The 27652-nt window shown below is 44.3% G+C and overlaps 2 protein-coding genes across 2 annotated transcripts in view; one reads left to right on the forward strand and one right to left on the reverse strand.

Annotated features, from left to right (window-relative positions):
- LOC140208536 (uncharacterized) overlaps nucleotides 1-27652 on the reverse strand; it is a 541825-nt gene that overhangs the window by 392864 nt on the left and 121309 nt on the right. The window lies entirely within an intron of this gene.
- Nucleotides 1-27652, forward strand: part of LOC140208513 (NACHT, LRR and PYD domains-containing protein 3-like) — a 41989-nt gene that overhangs the window by 526 nt on the left and 13811 nt on the right. The window contains exons 2-3 of the mRNA XM_072277238.1: nucleotides 11723-11819; nucleotides 13847-14194. Coding sequence (XP_072133339.1) covers nucleotides 11810-11819; nucleotides 13847-14194 — 358 coding nt within the window. The 5' untranslated portion in view covers nucleotides 11723-11809. The remainder of the gene's footprint in view (nucleotides 1-11722; nucleotides 11820-13846; nucleotides 14195-27652) is intronic.

Here is a 27652-nt window from a genome sequence, read left to right on the forward strand (position 1 = left end):
TATTTCTATATTGTTACTGACAGAGAATCGTATAATTTGTTTTCCGTGTGTCATCAGAATGTGCTTGCCTGTGATGTTGCTACAAGTCAGTGTTTCTCTGTCCCTGTAACTTCCCGTACTTGTGCATTTGTCAAATTCAACAGGACCTGAGACAACTCAGTGAGATTTGATTAGTGACGATCACCTTGGCAGCTCGGTTGGCCAAATGTAAAGAGACAGGACACTGTTAAATGCAAGATGCTGAACAGTGATGATGATCAGAGGGATCTTAGAGTCCACATTCATCTCTCCCTGAAGATGACTGCACAGATTGATCGAGTGGTTAAGAAGCCAAATGGCATGGTTGTCTTTATTAGTCGAGACATTTGAGTTCAAAAGTCTGGAAGTTGTGTTGCAGCTTTATAAAAACCTGAGGGTGGCCTCATCTTGGCACAGGAGGAGGCGATGGGTTGACACGTCGAAACAGGTAAAAAAGAGGGCATCTCCCTCGGTCCTGGAATGAAAAACCTCATCCTGAGAGCAGATGCGGCGGAGACAGAGGAATTGCAAGAAGGGGATGGCATTTTTGCAAGAGACAGGGTGAGAAGAGGAATAGTCCAGGTAGCTGTGAGAGTCCGGAGGCTGATAGTTGACATCAGTAGATAAGCTGTCTCCAGAGATAAGACAGAAAGATCAAGAAAGGGGAGGGTAGTGTCGGAAATGGACCAGGTAAACTTGAGGTTAGGGTGAAAGTTGGAGGCAAAGTTAATGAAGTCAACAAGCTCAGCATGCGTGCAGGAAGCAGCGCCAATGCAGTCGTCAATGTAGCAAAGGACAAGTCGGGGACGGATACCAGTATAGGTTTGGAACATGGATTGTTCCACAAAGCCAACAAAAAGGCAGGCATAGCTGGGACCCATATGGGTGCCCATAGCTACACCTTTAGTTTGGAGCAAGTGGGAGGAGCCAAAGGAGAAATTATTAAGATTAAGGACTAATTCCGCTAGACAGAGCAGAGTGGCGGTAGAGGGGAACTGGTTGGGTCTGGAATACAAGCAGAAGCGGAGAGCTTTGAGACCTTCCTGGTGGGGGATGGAGGTATACAGGGACTGGACATCCATGGTGAAAATAAAGTGATGGGGGCCAGGGAACTTAAAATCATCAAAAAATTTCAGAATGTGAGAAGTGTCATGATCATAGAGAGCGATTGAACAAGGGAGGGATAAAACCGTATTGAGGTATGCAGAAATGAGTTCGGTGAGGCAGGAGCAAGCTGAGACAATGGGTCTACCTGGACAGGCAGGTTTGTGGATCTTGGGTAGGAGGTAGAAATGGGAAGTGCAGGGTGTAGGAACCATCACCAACTTTATCTGCTCAAGGGATCTCCCATCCACTGCTACCAACCTTATAGTTCCCACACTCCGCACTTCCCGTTTCTACCTCCTACCCAAGATCCTCAAACCTGCTTGTTCTTTTTTAAAGAAAGGGGCTTCCCACCTCCACCATCAACTCTACTCTCAAATGCATCTCTCCCATTTCACGCACATCTGCTGTCACCCCATCCTCCCACCACACCACTAGGAATAGGCTTCCCCTTGTCCTCACCTACCACCCCACCAGACTCCGGGTCTAACATGTAATTCTCCATAACTTCCGCCACCTCCAACAGGATCCCACCACTAAGCATATCTTTCCCTACCCCCCTCTCTCTGCTTTCCGCAGGGATTGCTCCCTGTGCGACTCCCTTGTCCATTCATCCCCCATCCCTCTCTATCGATCTCCCTCCCGGCACTTATCCTTGTAAAGGGAACAGGTGCTACAGATCCCCTTACACTTCCTCCCTCACTACCATTCAGCGCCCCAGACAGTCCTTCCAGGTGAGGCAACACCCCACCTGTGAGTCCAGTACTCCCGATGCGGCCTTGTATATATTGACGAGACCCAGCGCAGACTGGGAGACCATTTCGCTGAACACCGACGCTCTGTCCACCAGAGAAAGCAGGATCTCCCAGTGGCCACACATTTTAATTTCATGTCCCATTCCCACCCTGATATGTCTATCCCCGGCCTCCTCTACTGTCAAGATGAAGCCACTCTCAGGTTGGAGGAACAACACCTTATATTCCGTCTGGGTAGCCTCCGACCTGATGGCATGAACATTGACTTCTCTAACTTCCGTTAATGCCCTACATCCCCTTCATACCCCATCTGTTACTTATTTACTTTCCAGCTCTTGGCTCCATCCTTCCCCCTCCTGTCTTCTATCATTTTGGATCTCCCCCTCCCCCTCTTACTTTCAAATCTCTTACTATCTCTTCTTTCAGTTACTCCTGATGAAGGGTCTCAGCCCGAAACGTTCACTGTACCTCTTCCTATAAATGCTGCCTGGCCTGCTGCATTCGTCAGCAAATTTTATGTGTGTTGCTGGCCACTTATTCATTTATCTTCCAGCTATCTGCGCTCCTGAAAGATGTATTCCCTAAACTTAACTCTCCCTGCGGAAGATCCTGATCAGCAACCCAGGCGGTCAATTTGCAGACACTTAATATAGTGAATGACCCTCAGGATAGAGGGGTGCATATTTAAAACCAAGATGCAGCGAAATTTCTTTAGCCAGAGTGTGGTGAATTTGTGAAGGCAGCTATGGAGGCCATGTTGGGGGTATTTAAGACCGACAGTAGATGGGAAATTGAGAAGATGTGTGAGGGGTGGGGATGGGGCAAGAGCTGGGGAGTGAGAAGTGGATCCAGGTGAGGGGGTGGTGGGAAGGTGGAAGTAGTGTTAGGGGTGGGAGAAGAGTCATGGTGGAAACACGGGTGAGGTTAGACAGTGCAATGAAGATTCACCAGACTGATCCCTGGGGTGGTGGGGTCATCATATGAAGAACAATCAAATGTGATAACCTTTTCATTTAGAGAATCGAGGACTGAGAGGTGAACACATTGAAATGCACAAAATCATTACCGGTTGAACCAGGGATCCCAGTCTCTGTAAAAGGAGGTGCACTGTCTGGGACTGAGATGAATTAAATGAAATTGAATCGGATTTATTTCTTATGTCCTTCATATACGTGAGGAGTAAAAATCTTTATGTTGCATCTCTATCTAAATGTGCAATGTGCAATCATAGTTATTTAAAGTAATTTATAATAAATAGAACAGTCAATGTAATATAGAGTACACTCGAGTCAGCGTGAGTTAATCAGTCTGATGGCCTGGTGGAAGAAGCTGTCCAGGAGCCTGTTGGTCCTGGATTTTATGCTGCGGTACCATCTCACGGACAGTAGCAGCTGGAATAGACTATGGTTGGGATGGCTTGGTTCCACAATGAGTCTTCAGGCCCTTTTTACACACCTGTCTCTGTAAATGTCCTGAATAGTGGAAAGTTCACAACTACAGATGCGCTAGGTGGTCCGCACCACTCTCTGCAGGTTCCTGCGATTGAGGGAGGTACAGTTCCTATACCAGACAGTGATGCAGCCAGTCAGGATGCTCTCAATTGTCCCCCTGTGGAGGTTTCTTAGGATTTGGGGGCCCATATCAGACTTCTTCAACCGTCTGAGGTGAAAGAGGCACTGTCGTGCTTTTTTCACCACACAGCCGGTAAGTATGGAACTGTGATATCCTCAGTGATGTGGATGCCGAGGAACTTAAAGCTGTTCACTTTCTCAACCCTAGATCCAATGATCAATAGGGGTTGGTCCCTCTCCATTTCTCCTGTAGTCTACAACCAGCTCCTTTGTTTTGGCAACATTGAGGAAGGGTTGTTTTCTTGACTTCTTCCCTGTAGGCCACCTCGTTACTGACTGAGATTAGGCCAATCAATGTAGCGTTGTCGGCAAATTAAATTCGCAGATTGGAGCTGTGGGTGGTGATACAGTCATGAGTATACAGGGACTAAAGGAGAGGACACAATACGCAGCCCTGAGGTGCACCTGTGTTGGCAGTCAGTGGGTTGGCAGTGAGGGAGCCCACTTTTTACAACCTGCTGGTGACATGACAGGAAGTCTGGGATCCAGCTGCCCAAGGCAGGGTCAAGGCGAGGGCTCTGAGATTCTTATTGAGCCTGGATGGAGCTACGGTATTGAATGCTGAACTCTAGTCCAAGAACAGCATTCTCACATAAGCATCCTTCTTCTCCAGATGTGTAAGGACGGTATGTAGAGCTGTGGCTATTGCACCATTTGTCAATCGATTGTTTCAGACTAAACACATTGATGAAGGGAGAGCCATACAGTGTATATGGATTGTTTAAGAGCCGTGATGTAATGTTGCAACTATATAGGACCCCAGTCAGAGCCCAATTGGAGTCCTGTGCTCAATTCTGGTCACCTCACTACAGGAAGGATGTGGAAACCATAAAAAGGGTGCAGAGGAGATTTACAAGGATATTGTCTGGATTGGGGAGCATGCCTTATGAGGATAGCTTGATGAATTCGGCCTTTTCTCCTTGGAGCGACGGAGGATGAGAGGTGACCTGATGGAGGTCAGGGACAGGAAAGTGCCGGATTTTAGATGTTTCAGAAAGGACAGGGAGGGAGGCAAAAGAGCTGGGGCCGTGGCACTGTTGATCAGAGATAGTGTCACGGCTGCAGAAAAGGTGGACGTCGTGGAAGGTTTTTCTACTGAGTCTCTGTGGGTGGAGGTTAGGAACAGGAAGGGGTCAATAACTTGGTGTTTTTTATAGGCCGCCCAATAGTAACAGGGATACCAAAGTGCAGATAGGGAAACAGATCCTGGAAAGGTGTAATTATAAGAGTTTTCGTGATGGGAGATTTTAATTTCCCAAATGTCGGTTGGCATCTCCCTGGAGCAATGGATTTAGGTGGGGTGGAGTTTGTTCGGCGTGTTTAGGAAGGTTTCTTAACACAATATGTAGATAAGCCTAGAAAAGGAGAGACTGTATTTGATTTGGTATTGGGAAATTAATCTGGTTAGGTATCAGATCTCTCAGGGCACTTTGTAGATAGTGATCATAATTCTATCTCCTTTACAATAGCATTGAAGAGAGATAGGAACAGAGAAGTTAGAAAAGTGTTTAATTGAAGTCAGGGGAATTATGAGGCTGTCAGGCAGGAAATTGGAAGCTTAAATTGGAAACAGATGTTCTCAGGGAAAAGTATGGAAGAAATGTGGCAAATGTTCAGGGGATATCTGTGTGGAGTTCTGCATAGGTATGTTCCCATGAGACAGGGAAGTTATGGTAAGGTACAGGAACTGTGGTGTACAAAGGCTGTAATAGACCTAGTCAAGAAGAAAAGAAAAGATTACAAAAGGTTCAGAGAGCTAGGTAATGTTAGAGATCTAGAGGATTATAAGGCTAACAGGAAGGAGATTAAAAAGGAAATTAGGAGAGCCAGAGGGGCCCATGAGAAGGCCTTGGCGGGCAGGATTAAGGAAAACTCCAAGGTATTCTACAAGGATGTGAAGAGCAAGAGGGTAAGATGTGTAAGAATAGGACCTATCAAGTGTGACAGTGGGGAAGTGTGTATGGAACCGGAGGAAACAGCAGAGGTACTTAGTGAATACTTTACTTCAGTATACACTATGGAAAAAGATCTTGGTGATAGTAGTGATGACTTGCAGCAGACTGACAAGCTTGAGCATGTAGATATTAAGGGAGAGGATGCGCTGTAGCTTTTGGAAAGCATTAAGTTGGGTGAGTCACCGGGACCGGATGAGATGTACCACAGGCTACTGTGGGAGGCGAGGGAGGAGATTGCTGATCCTCTGGCGATAATCTTTGAATCATCAATGGGGACGAGAGAGGTTCTAGAGGATTGGAGGGTTGCGGATGTTGTTCCTTCATTCAAGAAAGGGAGTAGAGTTAGCCCAGGAAATTATAGACCAGTGAGTTGATGGAGAAGATCCTGAGAGGCAGGATTTATGAACATTTCGAGAGGTATAATATGATTAGGAATTGTCAGCATGGCTTTGTCGAGGGCATGTTGTGCCTTACGAGCCTGATTGAATTTCTTGAGGATCTGACTAAACACATTTGTGAAGGAAGAGCAGTAGATGTAGTGTATATGGATTTCAGTAAGGCATTTGAGAAGGTACCCCATCGCAGGCTTATGGGAAAGTAGGAGGCATGGGATCCAGGGGAACATTGCTTTGTGGATCCAGAACTGGCTTGCCCACAGAAGACAAAGAGTGGTTGTAAATGCATCATATTCTGCATAGAGTCCGGTGACCAGTGGTGTGCCTCAGGGATCTGTTCTGGGACCCGTGGTCTTTGTGATTTCAATAAATGACTTGGATGAGGAAGTGGAGGGATGGGTGAGTAAATTTGCTGATGACACAAAGGTTGGGGGTGTTGTGGATGGTGTGGAGGGCTGTCAGAGGTTACAGTGGGACATTGCAGCTATATAGGACCCTGGTCAACCCCACTTGGAGTGCTGTGCTCAGTTCTGGTCACCTCACTACAGGAAGGATGTGGAAACCAATGAAAAGGTGCAGAGGAGATGTACAAGGATGTTGCCTGCATTGGGGAGCATGCCTATGAGAATAGGTTGAGTAAACTCGGCCTATTCTCCCTGGAGCGACGGAGGATGAGAGGTGACCTGATAGAGGTGTACAAGATGATGAGAGGCATTGATCATGTGTATAGTCAGAGGCTTTTTGACAGGGCTGAAATGGTTGCCACAAGAGGACACAGGTTTAAGGTGCTGGAGAGTTCGTACAGAGGAGATGTCAGAGTTAAGTATTTTACTCAGAGTGGTGAGTGCGTGGAATGGGCTGCCGGCAACGGTAGGGTCTTTTAAGAGACTTCTGGATAGGTAAATGGAGCTTAGAAAAATGGAGGGCTATGGGTAAGCCTAGTGATTTCTAAGGTAATGACATGTTTGGCACAGCTTTGTGGGCCGAAAGGCCTGTATTGTGCTGTAGGTTTTCTATGTTTCTAGTCGGCAAACCGTAGGAGGTGCATTTTGGGTGGTATCAAGCTGCTGATCCAGCATCAAGAACAACCCCATACACCTGCCCTCTCGTCATGTCCTTTGCCCTGACAGATCAGTAAACTCTGACATTTCCCCTTAAATATATGCATGAATTTGGCCTCCAGTGCAGCCTGTAGCCAAGCATTCCACAGATCTACTACAGTCTGGCTAAAAATTCTTCTTAACACTGCTCTAAAGGGTACCTTCCTCAATTTTGAGGCTGTGCCCTCTAGTGTTGGATACCCCCACCAAAGGAAAGATACTCGACTTCCACCCTAGCCAGTCCTTTCAACATTCGGTAGGTTTCAATGAGATCCTCCCCCACCCCACCCCTGCATCCTTCTAAATGCCGGTGAATATTGGCTCAAAGCCGCCAAACACTCCTCAGATGTTAACCCCTTCATTCCTGGAATCATCCTCGTTAATCTCCTCTGTACTCTGCACAATGAATACACATCCTTTCGGAGATATTGAGCCCAAAACCATTGACAATATTCAAAGTGTGGCCTGACTAGTGTCTTATAAAGGCTCGGCATTATCTCAAACAACATTATCTCCTTGTTTTTTATATTTTACTCCCCATCAAATAAAGGACATTTTATTTGCCTTCTTTACCGCAGATTCAAACTATAAATTAACTTCCTCGGAGTCTTACATGAGGACTCCAAAGTCCCTCTGCAGCTCTGACATTTGAACCTTCTCCCCATTTAGATGATAATGTGTACTATCATTCTTTGTACTAAAATGCATCATCATACTTTTCCCAACATTGTATTCAATCTGACACTGTTTGCCCATTCTTCCAATTTGTCTAAGTCTAGCTGCAGTCACATTATTTCCTCAGCACTACCTACCCCTCCACCTACCCGCATATCATCCGCAACCTTTGCCACAGAGCCATCAATTCTATTATCTAAATCATTGGCAAACAATGTGAAAAGCAGCAGACCGAATACTGACCCCTGTGGTACACCACTAGGCAGCCAACCAGAAAAGGCCTCCTTTATTCCCACTCGATGCCTCCTGCCTGCCAGCCATTCTGCTATCCATGCCAGTGTCTTTCCTGTAATGCCATAGGATTTTACCTTGTTAAGCAGCCTCATGTCTGGCACCTCATCAAACGCATTCTGAAAATCCAAGTAAATGACATTATTCTGCTGTTGAAGAAAGGCTGAAAAAAAACCCAGAAGACTATAGACCAGTGCTTCTGACATCAGTAGTGTGGAAGTTATTAGAAGCACTGCATATATAAGTATTTGAAAAGACAGGACTGATGTTGTTTACGTACACTTTTGCTAGCATTTAACAATCCCGTGTAGGAGGTTGGTCAAGAAAATTCATTTGCATCATGTTCAACATAAGGACATAAATTGGAGTAGACAATGGCATTTTGGGAGAAGGTAGACAGTGATGGTAGATGATTATCTCCATTAATTGGGGCTTATGACCAGTGGAGAGCCGCAGGAATGGTAGTTGGGTCTGTTGCTGTTTGCCATCTACATCAATGATTGGGATGATAACTTATTTAACTTGATAAGCACATTTGCATATGACACCGAGATTGGGGATGTAGTTGACAGAGAGGCAAGTTTTCACAGGTTACAGTGGGATCCGGAACAGCTAGAAATTCTGCGCTGACAATGGCAGACGGGATTTAATGCAGGCAAGTGTGAAGTGTTGCACTATGGTAGGTCTTACACAGTAAACAGTAGAGCACTAAAAATTGTGGTGGAACAAAAGGATCTGGGAATACAGGTCCATAATTCATTGAAAGTAGTGCCACAGGCAGATAGGGTCGTAAATAAAAGCTTTTGCCAAAATGACCTTCATAAATTAAATTATCGACTGCAGGAGACAGGATGTTATTTTGAAGTTGTATAAGACATCGATGAGGCTGAATTTAGAGTATTGTGTGTAGTTTTGGTCACCTACCTACGGGAAAGATGCAAGTAAGTTTGAAAGAGTACTGGGAAAAATTTCAAGGATGTTTCCGGAGGACCTGAGTGATAAGGAAAGGTTGAGTAGTTTCAGACTTTAATCCTTGAAACAAAAAAAATTGAGAGGGGATTCGATAGAGCAGTACAACAGGATGATGCGTATAGATAGGTAAATGCAAGCAGGCCTTTTCCACTGAAGTCGGGTGGAACGACAACCAGAGATCATGCATTATGGGTGAAAGGTGAAAAGTTTTAGGGGGACATGAGTGAAGACGTCTTCAATCAGAGAGCGGAGAGACAGTGGAACGAGCTGCCAATAGAAGTGGTACATGCGAGCACGATTTCGCCTTTGAAAATATGGATGGGGGAATATGGCTACTGTGCAGGTGGGCGGGAACAGGTGGTTTAAATGGCTCGGACAAAGCGTCTGTACTGTGTTCTGTTTCAATATGACTCTCTTAACTATGACTCTGTGACTCCTTGATCACAGACAAAGATTTGATTGAGTAAAGATCCGAAATTCATATCAGACTTGAATGATTCACACCTTAATTCCCCAAGAATATTCAACAGTGTGGATGTGTTTTGATGCGGTTTCAAACTGCCCACACACTCCCAGTCGTGGATCTTTCGTAACCAGGGAAAGACAAAATGCTGGAGTAACTCAGCAGGTCTGGGCAATATGTATGCAACTGAATACAACGGGGAATGTTTCAGGCCGAAACTCTTCAGTGGAACTGGAAAGGAAGGGGGAAGAGGCAATATCACTGATTGATTTGGAAAATGTGGGTTGCTTTTCTGTGAGACTCGGAGCTCAGGGTCTGTGTTTAACCAGCTGACTGCATGTTCTTTAGAGCAGAGAGTGGCCTTTCTGCTGAAACCAATTCCAACCGGTTTGACATTTCACTCTCAATCACGTAAACAAACTCACTTTAGTATTCTGGTGTATAATACACTTAAAGTAGTGCCACAGGTAGATTGGGTCATAAAAAAGAGCCTTTTCCAGATTGCCTGCGTAAATTAATGTACTGAATCCTGGAGATGGGGTGTTATTTTGAGGTTGGTGACATTGGTGCGTTCGAATTTGGAGTGTTTACTGCAGTTTTGGTCATCTACCTATAGAAGAGAAATAAATAAGGTTGAAAGAGTACTGGGAAAAGGTGTGGGTTGTTTTTCTGTGATATAACAACCTTAGGGTCTGGTGCAAGCAGCTATCTGGCCCCGCACATTCCACAGAACTGGAGGCAGTTTTTCCTAAAGCAAAACTTTAGGCTGTTCTGCTAAAAAACCATATCCAACTGGTTTGTCGTTTCACTTTCATTCAGGTGTGAAAACATTCACATTATTAGTCTGCTTAACTGCAGGGAAGGTCAGTGAATGTGAAAACTGATATAAAGAACACTACTGGTAGTCTCGAAACCACAACGTTCAGGTGTAACCTGTCCTTTTTGAAAAGGTCATACTTCCCCCAGAAGAGATCCCAATGATCCAAGAATCTGAAGCCCTGCCCCCTGCACCAGTCTCTCAGCCGCGCATTCATCTACCTGATCCGACTATTCTTGCCCTCGCTAGCACGTGGCACAGGTAGCAATCCCGAGATTACTATCCTGGAGGTCCTGCTTCTCAGCTTCCTTCCTAACTCCCAGAAATCTCTCTTCAGGACTTCCTCCCTTGTCCAATCTATGTCATTGGCACCAACATGTACCAAGACAACTGGCTGCTCACCCTCTCCCTTTAGAATATTCAGGACCCGATCCGAGACATCCTGTACCCTGGCACCTGGGAGGCAACACACCACGCAGTTATCTCTATCAGGCTCACAGTATCTCCTGTCCGTTCTTCTGACTGTGGAATCCCCTACGACAACCGCATTTCTGTTCTCCCTCCTTCCCTCCTGCACAACAGCGCCAGGCTCAGTGCCAGAGACCCGGTCACCCTGGGCGTCCCCGTCAGATCCTCCCCCTCAACAGCATCTAGAACAAGATCTTTGTTGGCAAACGTTGGCAAACCTCTGCAGATGTGTGATGGAAGGTCTGATGACTGGCTGCATTATAGACTGGTCGGGGAACACCAATGCCTTTGAGCAGAAAATCCTACAAAAGTTAATGGACTTGGCCAATATGTCACGGGTCTTAACCATTGAACACATCTAGATGAAATGTTGCTGTAGAAAGGCAGCATCTATCATCAAAGATCCTCACTGCCCAGGCAATACATTTTTCTCACTGCTGCCATCAGCTACAAAGTACAGGTGTCTCAAGATGCATACCACCAGGTTCCCGAACAGTTACTATCCTACACACATTTGGATGTGAATGTACAAGGCTTGATCAGTAAGTTCACAGATGACACAAAATTAGTAGATGGTGCTCACAGTGAAGATTATCGTAGCTTATAGGGGATCTGAATGGCAGAGGAATGGTAAATAAATTGTAAAGCCAACACAAGCAGCAACGGTTGCATACAGAGGCTGGTGATAATGTGGAGGGAAGTGCCAGAGGAAGTGGATGAGGCAGGCACAATTGTATAATTCCAGAAGCAGTTGGGATATGTAGGTGGAGTGAAGAGGCCAGGAGGGAAATGGGCCAAACACAGGAAATTGGGACCATCTCTGTGGGCACTGTGGTTGTCATTGTCCCATTGTGCTGAAGGGTCGGTGTCTGCGCTCTGTTGCTCTGTGATTCTGTCAGTAGGATGCGCCAGATATCACTGGACAAACATACAGACGTGGTGTGGGACTTGATGTTAACAGGGAATGTTTGCTCCCTAAGCGAACTGCTGCTCTGATACAGGGGATGTAGATACTCTCACATTTGCAAAGTAATCCTACTCTCTCTGACTCACTGTCTGCTTGTTGTGTGTAATTCAGGGCATCACCAGCAGGTGGAGCTGTCCTGCACCGCGACCAAAGTGTAAACAAGACGACAACAATCAACAATCGTCAGTCAGAATCAGAATGGCTACAGGTATGTTCACTGGGATCTTTATAATTAAACCTCTGCCCTGTGGTGCACAATACCTCAGATGAAGAAACTTACACAGACGCTAACAGGGCAGAGAAAAGTTTCATCAAGCAGTGTCATTGATGCCACTGGTAAAGCGGCTTTGTGTAATTGATCAGTCCAACAGTTCCAGCGCAGGGACCTGACACCAATAATGGTCGAATCACTCTGCTCACCATGCAAAGCTTCACCTGAGTGAAAGGAGCCAGAGACCCTGAATCAGGTGGTTGAGAGTCAAACATACAGGAATGTGACAGCGGTGTTGTGTTGTTTGTTATGTAAAAGTCCAGGTTCAGGGTTTGTTGCACACCAGGGCCTGTTTAGAGGTGACAGACAACTCCAACTTTCATTTACACAATTCAGAGCCAGATGATTGGAGCATTTCAAGGATTTCAGAGATTGTGTGATAACACAACATTGCAGGTTTTGGAAGGGTAGCTATCAACTCCCGCCTGGTTTTCATGACTGCTGTGCGAAGGAGATGAGGCTGAGGTGTGTTTCTGAAATCTGTTTTCTGCAGCCGAGCCGAGAATAGCTGAGAATCAGGATGTAGCTCGTTGTAGATAAATGTGTGGTCTGCTTCGATGTTTTAATACCCCAATGAATGACAGGTCTGTGGACAAATGGTGAACGTGGGTCTCTCAAAAAAAAAGTTTAAGGAGCTTCGATGGCACAGGAAATATAAAACAACAGGAGACAAACATGGAATCAAAGAAAGCTATCGGGACAATGCAATGTCATTGGTGAGTAGGATTAATGTGATTCAGACGGCGTTTCCAGAGGAGAACTAAAGCGGATAACACAGAAAATGATAGGGGATCTCAGCAGATCAGGCAACATCTATGAAGGAAGATGATTTTCTCTGAGGCAGAATATGTTCTCATCCGATTAAATATTTTGTAATTGAATATTCAATCTGCAATCTCTCCAGTACTAATATAACCATCCTGTAGTATTGTTACCAGAACGCACACGCTATTCCACCTGGTCCAACCAACAGTTTATAACATTGTCACAAGATCTTTCTGCGCCTGTATTCTGTGCTGCAGCTAATGACGGTAAACATGCTGTCGACTCCACACATTGTCTACCTGTAATCTTTGGAGTATTAAAAGTTCAAAGTTCATTGCGAATTTATAATCAAAGTACATGTATGTCACCGTAAAAAAAAACCCCTGAGATTCATTTTCTTGCGGGCGAAACAGCCGACTGGATACGGAGCTGGCAAGCTGGAAGGAATCAGATGGTTAATAATAGAGGGCTAGTCAGTTTGGAGGCTTGTAACTGTGGTGTGGGTGGTTGTTGGGTCCACTGTTTGTTCTTTCAATTAAAGACTTCGTAGATAAAATTAATGTCGTTCGATAGTTTGTGGATGACGTCAAACTTGGTGGTATAGTGGGGTTATGTAAACTCACAAGGAGACTGAGTCGAACATGGAAAGTGCTCCAAGGAATGCGTTCACTTTGTAAAGTTAAACCAGGGCAGGAGTTGTATTGTAAATTGTAAGGCCCTGAACATTGTTGTAGAACGAGGGGGACCAAGGGTACAGATGCACGATTCCCTGGAGCAGTTCATACACGTAGATAGGGCACAGAATGGATGTCATTATGGTGGAAAGGGTACAGACAAGATTCCTCCAAGGGACAGGACAGTGTGCGTCTTAAGGGAAAGGTCAGTCTGCGAACCAGGGGACTGGACAGTGTGCGTATCAAGGCAATGGTCAGTCTGTGACCCAGGAGACAGGATACTGTATGTCAAAGTGTAAGGCGAGTATGTGGGGCATCCAAGGTTGTGGGAAGAAGGCCGAGAAATGGGATTGAGGACGAGAAAAAAGATCAGCCATGATTGAATGGCAGAGCAGATTCGATGGGCCAAATGGCCTAAGTATGTTCCTATATCTTATGGTCTTATTGTAGCCACCCTTTGTGAATCCTTGTTTTGCTGAGCTCTAAATCAGTCTAGTATAACTTGTAATTCGTCATTTATTTCAGGCGGGAAATTAAATCGGCTGAGGAAAGCACTCAAGAGGTTTTCACGAGGCCGTTCATCGAGTGAAGATGATTGGGACACCGGAAACAATGAACCAAAGCAGGGTCAGATTGAGAACAATGTCTCAGTTGAATGTGGTCTGGCCGCAGAGGAGGGAGAGCAAATTCAGCCCAGAGACAGTGACGTCAGAGACACTGATCAGGACCCTAAAGCCGGCACAAGTGAGGCGACTGTCTGTCAGCCCAGAGACAGTGACGTCAGAGACACAGAGCAGGACCCTGGAACCAGTACAAGTGAGGCGACTGTCTGTCAGTCCAGAGACGCTGCTCAGGATCCTGGCACCGGCACAAGTAAGTCGACTGCCTCGTTAAATACAGAATTGTCAAGCCAACAGCAAGGAATCAGTGAGTAAAATCTGAGGGTGATGTGTTCACAGAATGTGGCAGGGAGGAGGGTAAATGTGAGGCCTTGTTGGAGGGATGGTCAGGGGAGAGGGGAAATGTGTGGCTGTGGTACATGTGGTGTAGTGGGGCACCCGTTATCCCACTACAGGAAATCTATTACCTCTTCCGAGGATTTCCAGGATGTGCATTAGAGGAAATGCAGCTGTCCAGATAAAAGAGCATTTCTGGGATATGAATTCAGGGAAATGTTTTCGCCAGGATGCTGAGAACATCTCTGGGAAGCGACTCTCATTGACAGCCCCAACATTTATTCCAATCCTAAATTGAAAGAAGTGAGTGGGTGGGGTGGGAGGGCTTGGTTTCTGGTAAAGTGGTCCTTATGGTAAAATAATTCCAAGAGCATTGTTGGGTAGGTTTTTGAGGCCACTTTTGGAGAGGGGGACATATATGGCTGATACCAGTGTGGTTCCTTGTGGATAATCACTGGTCAAAGATCGTCAGCCAGGTTAAGCCTCATTACCAACTGTCTGCTATGAAGAAGAAAACTATGAATCCAAAAGGCCATTTCACCACAGTTCCCAAGCATGTTAATTTTCTGTATGAGACTCCGATGTGGGACCTTGTCAAACACCCGACTAATATCCAAGTAGACAATATCCACTGTGTAACTTCATTTGTCACCTCCTGGAAGTACTCCATCCAGTTAGCAAAACACTACTTCCCCCACCCAAAGCCTTGTTTGCTGAACCCTAACCCACCGCAAAACTCTCTCTTTCATACTCCCGTGGGGCAGAAGATATCAAAGGCTGAATGTAAGAACCGCCAGCCAAAAGGACATCTCTAATTCTGCATTTTGTAAGACTATTGAATGGTCACTATTCAATGTTCTTATTAGCTCTTAATAATAATGAGACAATTTTATATTTAAAATTGTAACATTGTGCATGTCATATCTAATAACCACTCACTTAGCGAACCACAATATACTTACAGAAGAGCAGAAAGAATACTGTTAAGGTATGAACAGATTTAAGAAACAATTGGTAATATATTATCTAATTCTACATCAAGTCTTGGGGAAAGCAGATATCTTTAAATGTTACATTGTCTATCAACAACCATTTGATCCTGTCCCTCATTCATGGTTAAAAGAACTTCCTAATATATACACCTGATACTTAGAACATCTGAAGCATTGGCGGACAGTAATCACCCTTTTAACAACCTCAAAGGAATAACTACTGCTATCAAAATAAATGGACGCATTTTCCAGAGCAAAACACTAAGCCTGCTATGGTTTAGTCTAGCCTGAAACCCGCTCTCTAATTTACTGAATCGGATATTAAAACAGGAGGAAAAAACGAATGAATTATACCTTGACACATCTGCTAAACAGAATGATTTGAAATTATACGCTCTTGCATCAGTAAAGCTAAAACAATTAATTCAAATCATGGCACTAACGTCCAAAGATTTAAACGTGAGCTTTAGACTAGAAAAGTACAGAACATTAAAAATTATGAAACATGTTGTAGAGCTTATAGTGTATGACAAAGCATCAGCATTGAATACGACAGATGGATGGATATGAAACATAACGATACTAAGGATGTCAACAAACAAAGAAAGTTGATCATCATGTGATAAAGAGAACTGTTTCAACAGAATTTCCTTCAAGGCTTAAGAAAATCTGCCAAACTGAGCTGAGTAGTAACAATATAACAAAGGCAATAAACATGTTTGCTCTGCCTATATTAACGTATTCCTTTGGCATAATATCTCGGTCTGAAACCGATCTGGAAAACTTACAAAAAAAAAGAACTGAAATAACACTCCAGTGCACTTAAATTAACATTACCTACCACAGTATGAGGAAAAGGATTAACAGACATAAACGAAAATACACAACAGTCAGATAAAACTTCTCAGAATTAGAAACAGGTTTACTATCACCGATATATGTTGTGAGATTTATTGGCATTTATTTATATATAATTTTATACTATAGATAAATAGTATACACATCCCGCATGTCTAGTCCTATTTAGTAGATGACACTTTGGCAGCAATTACAGGCTTGACTTGTGCGGATAGGTCTCTATCAGCTTTGTGCATCTGGACACTGCAATTTTTCCCCATTCTTTACAAAACTGCTAAAGCTCTGTCAAATTGCATGGGAATCGTTAGTGAACAGAACATTTCAAGTCCACCCAAAAATTCTCAATTGGATTGAGGTCTGGACCCTTACTTAGCCTCCCCAGGACATAACCTTGTTGTTTTTAAGCTCTTCCTGTATAGCTTTGACTTTACACTTGGGGTTATTTTGCTGCTGAAAAAATCTTTTCCCAAGTCGCAATTATCCTGCAGACTACCTCAGATTTTCTTCCAGGATTTCCCTGTTTTTTGCTAGATTCTTTTTACCCTCTACCTTCACAAGCCTTCCAGGGCCTTCTGCAGTGCAACGTCCCCACATCATGATGCTTCATGGTAGGAATCGTGTGATTTTGACGATGTGCACCTCCTGACTGCAAGGGGGATAGATGGGGCTGAATTTGTCAGGGATGTTCAAGAAGGATTCCTGACACAGTATGTGGACTGGCCGACGAGAGGAGAGGCCATACTGGATCTAGTTCTCGGTAATGAACCTGTTTCAGGTGGCAGACCTCTTGATGGGGGAGCATCTTGGTGAGAGTGATCACAACTCCCTTAGCTTCAGCATAGCTATGGAAAAGGATAAAAATAGACAAAATGGGGAAGTGCTTAACTGGGGTAGGGCTAACTATTAAGGGATGAGGCAGGAACTAGCGAGAGTAAATTGGAAATGGATGTTCAAGGGTGAAAGCACAGACGTAATGTGGAGGAAGTTTAGGGACCAATTTTGCTGGGTTCAGGATAAGTTTGTCCCACTGAGGCAAGGAAAAAATGGTCGGAAAAGGGAACCGTGGCTGATGAAACACGTGAGGCAACTCGTCAAGTGGAAGAAGGAAGCAGATGTTAGATATAAGAAGCAGGAAGCAGCTGGAGCTCATGGGAAGTATAGGGTAGCCAGGAAGGAGCATAAGAAAGAACTTAGGAGAACTCAAAGGGGGCATGAGAAGGCCTTGGCATGTAGGATTAAGGAGACCCCAAGGCGTTCTATGCATACGTGAAGAACAGAAGGATGATAAGATTGAAGGTGGGGCCGCTAAAGAATAAAGAAGGCAACATGTGCCTGGAGGCGGAGGAGGTTGGGGAGGCCTAAATAAATACTTTGCTTCCTTATTCACAAGTAAAAAGGACCTTGATCAGGGTGAGGTCGAAATAGAACAGGCCTGTTTGCTGGACAATGTGGAGATTAAGGAAGAAGAAGTGTTGGATCTTCTTAAAAACATCGAGATTGATAAGTCCCCAGGGCCGGACGTGATATACCCCAGGCTGCTGTGGGAAGTGAGAGAAGAGATCACTGGAGCAGTAGCTATGATCTTTGAATCTTCTTTGGCTTCAGGGGAGGTGCTGGAGGACTGGAGAATGGCAAGTGTAGTTCCCTTGTTTAAAAAAAGGTAATATGGAGAATCCTGGGAACCATATACCATAAGACAAAGGAGCAGAAGTAGGCCATATGGCCCATCGAGTCTGCTCCGCCATTTTATCATGAGCTGATCTATTCTCCCATTTAGTCCCACTCCCCCGCCTTTTCACCATAACCTTTGATGCCCTGGCTACACAGATACCTATCAATGTCTGCCTTAAATACACCCAATGACTTGGCCTCCACTGCTGCCCGTGGCAACAAATTCCATAGATTCACCACCCTCTGACCAAAAAAAACTTCTTCACATTTCTGTTCTGAAAGGGCGCCCTTCAGTCCTTAAGCCATGCCCTCTCGTAATAGATTCCCCCATCATGGGAAACAACTTTGCCACATCCACTCTGTCCATGCCTTTCAACATTAGAAGTGTTTCTATGAGGTCTCCCCTCATTCTTCTAAACTCCAAGAAATACAGTCCAAGAGCGGACAAACGTTCCTCATATGCTAACCCTTTCATTCCCAGAATCATTCTCGTGAATCTTCTCTGTACTCTGTCCGACGTCAGCACATCCTTTCTTAAATAAGGAGACCAAAACTGCCCACAGTACCCCAAGTGAGGTCTCACCAGCGCCTCATAGAGCCTCAACATCACATCCCTGCTCCTATACTCTATTGTTCTAGAAATGAATGCCAACATTGCATTCGCCTTCTTCACTACTGACTCAACCTGGAGGTTAACTTTAAGGGTATCCTGTACGAGGACTCCCAATTCCCGTTGCATCTCAGAACTTTGAATTCTTTCCCCATTTAAATGATAGTCTGCCCGTTTATTTTTTCTGCCAAAGTGCATAACCATACACTTTCCAACATTGTACTTCATTTGCCACTTCTCCGCTCATTCTTCCAATCTATCCAAGTCTCTCTGCAGACTCTCCATTTCCTCAGCACTACCGGCCCCTCCACCTATCTTCGTATCGTCAGCAAACTTAGCCACAAAGCCATCTATTCCATAATCCAAATCATTGATGTACAATGTAAAAAGAAGCGGCCCCAGTACTGATCCCTGTGGAACACCACTGGTAACCGGCAGCCAACCAGAATAGGATCCCTTTATTCCCACTCTCTGTTTCCTGCCAATCAGCCAACGCTCTATCCACGTATGTGACTTTCCCGTAATTCCATGGGCTATTTTCTTGTTAAGTAGCCTCATGTGTGGCACCTTGTCAAAGACCTTCTGAAAATCCAAATATACAACATCCACTGCATCTCCCTTGTCTAGCCTACTGGTAATTTCCTCAAAAAATTGCAATAGGTTTGTCAGGCAGGATTTTCCTTTAAGGAATCCATGCAGATTTCTGCCTATGTTGTCATATGCCTCCAGGTACTCTGTAACCTCATCGTTGAAAATCGACTCCAACAACTTCCCAACCACCGATGTCAAGCTAACAGGTCTATAATTTCCTTTTTGCTTCCTTGCCCCCTTCTTAAATAGCGAAGTGACATTTGCAATCTTCCAGTCTTTCGGAACCATGCCAGAATCTATCGACTTTTGAAAGATCATCGCTAATGTTTCCGCAATCTCCACAGCTACTTCCTTCAGAACACGCAGGTGTATTCCATCTGGTCCAGGAGATTTACCTACCTTTAGCCTATTTAGCTTCCTGAGTACTTTCTCTGTCGTAATTGTGACTGCGCACACTTCTCTTCCCTGCCACCTTTGAGTGTCCTGTATACTGCTGATGTCTTCCTCAGTGAAGACTGATGCAAAATACTCGTTCAGTTCCTCTTCCATCTCCTTATCTCCCATTACAATTTCTGCAGCATCATTTTCTATCGGTCCTATATCTACTCTCACCTGTCTTTTACTCTTTATATACTTGAGAAAGCTTTTAGTATCCTCTTTGTCATTATTTGCTAGCTTCCTTTCATAGCCAATCTTTCCTCTCTTAATGACCTTCTTGGTTTCCTTTTGTAAGGTTTTAAAAACTTCCCAATCCTCTGTCTTCCCACTAATTTTTGCTTCCTTGTATGCCCTCTCCTTTGCTTTAACTTTGGCTTTGACTTCTGTTGTAAACCATGGTTGCATCCTTTTTCCACTCAAAAATTTCTTCTTTTTTGGAATATACCTGTCTTGCACATTCCTCATTTCTCACATAAACTCCAGCCACTGCTGCTCTGGTGTCTTTCCCGCCAGTGTCTCTTTCCAGTCAACTTTGGCCAGTTCCTCTTTCATGCCACTGTAATTTCCTTTACTCCACTGAAATACCGACACATCAGATTTCGGCTTCTCTTTTTCTAATTTCACAGTGAACTCAATCATGTTATGATTACTGCCTCCTAAAGGTTCCTTCACCTCAATCTCTCTAATCACCTCCGGTTCATTACACAATACCCAATCCAGTACAGCTGATCCCCTAGTGGGCTCAACAACAAGCTGTTCTAAAAAGCCATCTTGCAGACATTCTACAAATTCTCTCTCTTGAGATCCAGTGCTGACCTGATTTTCCAAATCTACTCGCACGTTAAAATCCCCCACAATAATCATAATACTGCCCTTCAGACAAGCCTTTTCTATTTCCAGTTGTAATTTGTAGTCCACATCCCTGCAGCTGTTAGGAGGCCTATAACTAACTGCCATCAGGGTCCTTTTACCTCTGCTATTTCTTAGATCAACCCATAAAGATTCTGCACCTTCCGATCCTATATCACTTCTTTCCAATGATTTAATAAAGCTCCCAGAGACATACATCCTTTAACCAGGTTTCAGTGATGGCCACAATATCATACCTGCCAACCTGTAGCTGTACGACAAGATCATCCATCTTATTCCTTATGCTTCGTGCATTTAAGTACAACACCTTAAGACCAGCATTTGATGCTTTTTGCTTTGATTTCACTGCAACTTTATTGCACTGCAACTCATCCCAATGGTTACACATTTGCCCCATCACCTGCCTGTCTTTCCTGACATCTTTACTGCTCACTATCTTAGATTTATTTCTGTTTTCCCCTTCCTCCGCTCTACCATTCCGGTTCCTATCCCCCTGCCAAATTAGTTTAAACCCTCCCTAACAGCTCTATTAAACTTTCCCGCCAGGATATTGGTCCCCTTCGGGTTCAGGTGTAACCTGCCCTTTTTGAACAGGTCATACTTCCCCCAGAAGAGATCCCAATTATCCAAGAATCTGAAGCCCTGCCCCCTACACCAGTCTCTCAGCCATACATTCATCTGCCTGATCCGACTATTCTTGCCCTCGCTAGCACGTGGCACAGGTAGCAATCCCGAGATTACTACCCTGGAGGTCCTGCTTCTCAACTTCCTTCCTAAATCCTGGAAATCTCTCTTCAGGACCTTCTCCTTTGTCCTATCTATGTCATTGGTACCAACATGTACCAAGACAACTGTCTGTTCACCCTCCCCTTTAGAATATTCTGGACCCGATCCGAGACATCCCGTACCCTGGCACCTGGGAGGCAACACACCATGCGGGTATCTCTGTCAGGCTCACAGAATCTCTTTTCTGTTCTCCTGACTATGGAATCCCCTATGACTACCGCATTTCTCTTCTCCCTCCTTCTCTCCTGCACAACAGCGCCAGGCTCAGTGCCAGAGACCCGGTCATCGTGGGCGTCCCCTGTCAGGTCATCCCCCTCAACAGCATCCAGAACAAGATATTTGTTGCTGAGGGGACAGCCACAGGTGTGCTCTCCACTATCCGGGCATTTCCCTTCCCTCTCTTGACAGTGACCCAGTTTTCTGACTCCTGTAGCCTAGGGATGACTACCTCCCTGTAGCTCCTGTCTATCATCTCTTCACTTTCCCTGATAAGCACTAGGTCATCAAGGTGCAGCTGCAGATCCCTAACACGGTCTCTGAGGAGTTGCATCTCGGTGCACCTGGCGCAGATGTGGCCATCAGGGAGGCTGGAGGTCTCCCAGGATTCCCACATCTGACACCCTGAACAAAGCCCTAGCCCTGCAGGCATGCTACCTAATTCTACAGGAATGAAACAGGAAAAATAAGTCTACTCACCCACTTACCTCGCCAAACAGACGAACTTTTTAAACCGTTGGCTGTGAGAGCCCTGCTGTTCCTATCTGTCCGGGCCGATTCGCGAAAGGGGTGGGGTGGGGGAGAAAAAAAAGAGTTGGTACCTCACTCTCGCCTCTTCCTGTCTACCGCCGAAGCCTGTTGAAGCCAAAGCCCTACACTCTGCTCCCACTCACTATGCTGCCCGCTCCGACAGCTTCCCGCTGTATAGGGTGGTCTCCTTTTTAAACTCTCCGCGCGGTCCTGTAAAACCGGTGAGTCTTAGGTCGATGGTCTGCAAACTATTGGTTAGAATTCTTAATGATAGGATCTACAAGCACTTGGAGAAGTACAGTCTACTCAAGGATAGTCAACATGGCTTTGTGAAGGGAAGGTCGTGCCTCATGTGCCTGATTGAGTTTTTTTGAAGAGGTAACAAAAGAAATTGATGAGGGTAGGGTGATAGATGTGGTCTACATGGATTTTAGCAAGGCATTTGACAAGGTCCTCCACGAGAGACTCATCCAGAAAGTCATGACGCAAGGGATCAGTGGAACCATGGCTGTTTGGATTTTAAAAAAATGATTTACAGGAAGAAAAGCATTCTGCCTGGGGTCGGTGACTAGTGGAGTACCGCAAGGATCTGTCCTGGGACCCATGCTCTTTGTGATTTTTATAAATAACCTGGATGAAGAGGCAGATGGATGGGTGAGTAAGTTTGTCGATGACACGAAGACTGGAGAAGTTGTGGCTGGAGCTATAGGTTGTCGAAAGTTACAAGAGGATACAGACAGGAAGCAGAGTGGGGCAGGAAAGTGGCAGATGGAGTTCAATCCGGATAAGTGTGAGGTGATGTATTTTGGAAAGACAAACCAGAAGGTTGAGTACAGGGTTAATGGTCGGTTACTTAAGAGTGTGGATGAACAGAGGGACCTTGGGGTTCAAATCCATATATCCCTCAAGATTGTTATACAGGTTGATAGGGTAGTTAAGAAGGCCTATGGGATGCTAGGCTTCATTAATGAGGGGATTGAATTCAAGAGTAGAGAGGTCATGTTGAAACTCTACAAATCTCTGGTGAGACCACGCAGAGAGTATTGTGTTCAATTCTGGTCACTTCATTATAGGAAGGATGTCAAGCTCTGGAGAGGGTGCAGAGGAGATTTACCAGGATGTTGCCTGGATTGGAAAACAAGTCTTATGAGGCAAGGTTAGCAGAGCTGGGACTTTTCTCTTTGGAGCGTAGAAGGATGAGAGGGGACTTGATAGAGGTCTACAAGATCATGAGAGGCATAAATAGGGTGGATAGCCAGTCTTTGTTTCCCAGGGTACGAATAGCAAACACCAAATGATATATGTACAAAGTTAAGGGAGTGAAGTTTAGGGGAGACGTCAGGGGAAAGTTTTTTACACAGAGGCTTGTGGGTGCCTGGAATGACTTGCCAGGGATGTTGGTGGAGGCTAAAACATTAGGGGTATTTTAAGAGCATCTTCGATAGGCATAAGGATGAAAGAAACATAGAGGGTTACGGAGTAGTGTGGTTTAGTACATTTTTTTTAGGAATTTATGGGTCGGCACAACATCGAGGGCCGAGGGCCTGTACTGTGCTGTAGTATTCTCGTGTCTAGTGTAGTGTTTGGCTTACAGCAAATATAGCATTTAGTATGAGGGCCGATAAGCACAATTTTGTGTTAATCAGACCTTCGAAGTTCAGGGTCTCCCAAATGCCTTCTGGCAAACTCTGGCCAAAATTTCATGCGAGTTTTCTTTTTTCAACCGTGCGTTTGTCTTTGCCATTCTCTCATAAATCTGTGACTGGTGAAGCGCCCGGGCAACAGTTGTTGTCTGCGCAGTCTCTACAATCTCAAGCTTGTAAATCCTCACGAGTTGTCACAGGTCTCTTGGTGGCCTTCCTTACCAGTCCTCTTATTGCACGGTTACTCAGTTTCTGAGGACAACTCCTCTAGGCAGATTTACAACTGTGCCATTTTCTTTCCATTTCTTGATGATTGACTCAACTGTACTCCAAGTGATATTCAGTGACTTGGACATTTTCTTATATCCATCTCCTGACTTGTGATTTTCAATAACCTTTGCGCAGAGTTGCTTGTAGTGTTCTTTTGTTTCCAGGGTGTAGTTTTTTGCCAGAATACTGACTCAGCAGCAGTTGGACCTTCCAGATACTGGTGTATTTTACTACAATCAATTGAAACAATTTGACTGCACACAGGTGTCCAAAAACAGATCTCATTTAACTAATCATGTGACTTCTAAAGCCAATTAGCTGCACCTGTGCAGAGTTGGTGTTACATTAAAAGAGGATGAATATTTATACAATCAATTATTTTGTGTTTTATATTTGGAATTGATTTAGATCACTTTAAATAGATGTTTTCAATTTGAGTTACGTAAGCACTTTTATGTTGATCATTGTCAGAAAAGACACATTAAATCAAATGTCATTGAACGTTGTGAAACAATAAAACGTGAAAAGAGAGAACATAGAAATCTACAGCACATTACGGGTCCTTCAGCCAGCAATGTTGTGCTGACCATGTAACCTACTCTAGAAAATGTTCAGTATTGTCCTACGGCATAACCCTCTATTTTTCACATATTTAACTCAGAGTCTCTGAAAGGACCCTATCGTGTCCGCCTCTACCATCTTGTTGGCAGTGCATTCCATGCACCCACCTGTATCTGCATGACATCCCTCTGTACCTAATTCCAGGCACCTTAAAATATGTCTCCTCGTGTAAGCCACTTCAGCACTTGGAAAAAAGCCTCTGTCTATCCACAAGGTCAATGCCCCTCATCATCTTATACACCTCTATCAGGTCACCTCTCATCATCCATCGCGTCAAGGGGAAAAGGTCAAGTTCACTCAACGTATTCTCATAAGGCATGCTCTCCAATCCAAGCAACATTCTTGTAAATCTCTTCTGCATTCTCTCTACAGTATCCACATCCTTCCTGTAGTGAGATGACCAAAACTGAGCACAGTTCTCCAAGTGAGGTCTAATTATGGTCTTATATAGCTTCAACAATCGTGTGGATGTTCAGAGGTTTTTCCCCCCACGGCTGAAATGGCTAACACGGGAGGGCAAAATTTTAAGGTGCTTGGATGTACGTCCAGAGGAGATGTCAGGGGTAAGTTTTTTTTAGGCAAAGTGGTGAGTGCATGGAATAGTCTGCTAGCGACTGTGGCGGAGGCGGATGCAATAGGGTCTTTGAAGAGTCTCCTAGATAGGAAAATCGAGCTTGGAAAAATAGAGGGCTATAGGTAACCTTAGGTAATTTCTAAAGTAAATACATGCACGGCACAGCATTCTAGGCTGAAGGGCCTGTGTTGTGCTGTAGGGCTTCTGTGTTTCTATGTTTCTGTGTCTCACAGGTATTTATCTCAATCCCACAACTGATGAAGGCTATCACACCATACACCTTCTGAACCACACTGTCAAACTCCGCAGCAGCTTTGAGTGTCTTATGGACACAAACCCCACGATCCCACTGATCCTCCACACTGCCATGGAGTCGTACAATTAATATTATATTCTGTCTTGAAATTTGATACCACTGGTCAACATCCCGAATGCAGAATTCGAACCATCTACAACTATCTTTTGCCTTCTGTGAGCAAGCCAATTCTGGATCCACATGCCTCATTACTTTCTGAATGAGCCTCGCCTGGGGAACCTTATCAAATGCCTTACTGAAATCCATATACACGACATCCACTGCTATACCTTCATCAATGTGTTTTGTTGCATCCTCAAATAATTCAATCAGGTCCATAAAGCATCACCTGCCCTTGACAAAGCGATGTTGACTATCCCTAATCAGATTGTGTCTCCAAATGCTCAAAAATCCTGCTTCTCAGAATCTTCTCCAACAGCTTGCCCATCACTGAAGTAAGATTCACTGCTATATAATTTAGTGGATTATCTCTAGACCCTTCCTTGTACAAGGGAACACGATTTGAAAACCTCCAATTCTCTAGTACTTCTCCCCACCATATTGATGATGCAAAGATCATCGTCAGAGGCTCAGCAAACTGCTCCCTCGCTTCCCACGGTAGCCTGGGATATATCTCCTACAGTCCTGGCGATATATCTAACTTAATACATTTCAAAAGCTCCAGCACATCCTCTTTCTTAATGTCGATACACTCAAGCACCTCAGAATATTAAAATAATCGACAGATTCAGAAACATCTGTTGAGAGTGTAGCGTGAATTCTAACAAAGTCAACTTGACATTTCTGGCAACCCCCAACGATTTGTTATACTTGCACGGCGTTCCCTCAGCCCCAGTGATAATTGTTAGAAAAGTTATTATTCTTAATAATATGTTACTATTATCATTCAGGTGCTTTTCCGTTCGACATGGGCAATCATGTCTCTCCATCCATCACGGTGCCTGACCCTCTGAATTGTAGTTGTTGCCTCCCTTGTTTCTAACCATGATGTTAATCCATCTATCATTTTCATTCTCTGTCTGCCTCTGCTTATTTTTCTTTCTCGCTTTCCAGTTGTACCTAAATGTTCTAATGTCTCTCTTCACGTGATGTGTCCAAAGAATTTTGATTGCTGTTTTCTGATTTCTTAAGTAATGTACGTTTTGGTTTTGTTCTCTGTAGAATTTCTTCGTTGGTTATCCTGTCCGTATATGATATCCATAGCATTCTTCTGAGAAACCACATCTCTGCTGCAGTGATTCTTTCTTCCATTGCATTTGTGATGGTCCATGACTCGCAGCCATACAGCAATATAGGGAGAATGTAGCAGCTGACAGTTCTAAGGCGGATGTCAGTCGTTATTTCCTTGTTCGTTAGGATGTTTCTCATTTCTGTAAATGCTGTTCTTGCCATTGCTATTCTTGCTTTTATGTCTGTTTCACATTTGCCATCAGATGTTACCCATGATCCAAGGTACTTGAAGTTGTGAACTTGTTTCAGGATTTCATTTGCGATCCCACAGTTTGGGATATCAGGTTTCTTTGATATTACCATTACTTCAGCTTTCTTTTTGTTTAAGGTTAGGCCAAGTCTTTCGCTCTCTGTGTTCATGGTAGATGCTAGTTTCTTAAAATTTACTTCACTGTTTGCTATCAGTACTGTATGATCCGCATAGCGGAGGTTGTTGATATTGTATCCTCCCATGCTTATTCCAGGTAGGTCTTGTATGGTTCTCATGATGTTTTCACTGTACAGGGAGAACAGGTCTGGTGATAGAACACAACCCTGTCTGACTCCTCGCTTTATTGGCTGATATTCACCAAACTCATTGTCTATCTGTATGGCTGCACTTTGTTGCCAGTGAGATTCCTGGTTATTCTAAGATCTTTCCCGTCGATATTAACATCTTTAAGCATTTTCATGATGACCTGGAGTTTCACTGCGTCAAAGGCTTTTGTGTAGTCAATGAAACAGAAGTATAGGTCTTATTGTACTTCTATTGATCTTTCGATAATATTCCTGAGAGTGTAAATGGTGTTTGATGTCGCCTTCGACAAAGCTGCACTGTTCTTCACTGATCTCTGGTTTGATTTTGTTTCTTATTCTGAGCATGATGATTCGAAGTAGATTTTTTGTGAGGTGGCTCATTAAACTAATTGTTCTGTGCTGTCCACTCTCTGTTGCACCTGGTTTCTTTGGCAGTGCAATAAACAATGTCTTTAAAAGATCTTCTGGTACTTTGCCACCGTTGTATATTCTATTCAATAAGGTTGCTAATTTCTCTGCACCAAAATCGTCTAGCGCTTCATACAGTTCAACCAGAATGTTATCTAGTCCCGATGATTTCCCCTTTCACATTTTCTTCATAGTATGTTCCACTCCTTCTTTCAGTTTTGGCAACAACATATG

The sequence above is a fragment of the Mobula birostris genome, chromosome 13, assembly GCF_030028105.1.
Source record: "Mobula birostris isolate sMobBir1 chromosome 13, sMobBir1.hap1, whole genome shotgun sequence".
Lineage (NCBI taxonomy): Eukaryota > Metazoa > Chordata > Chondrichthyes > Myliobatiformes > Myliobatidae > Mobula > Mobula birostris.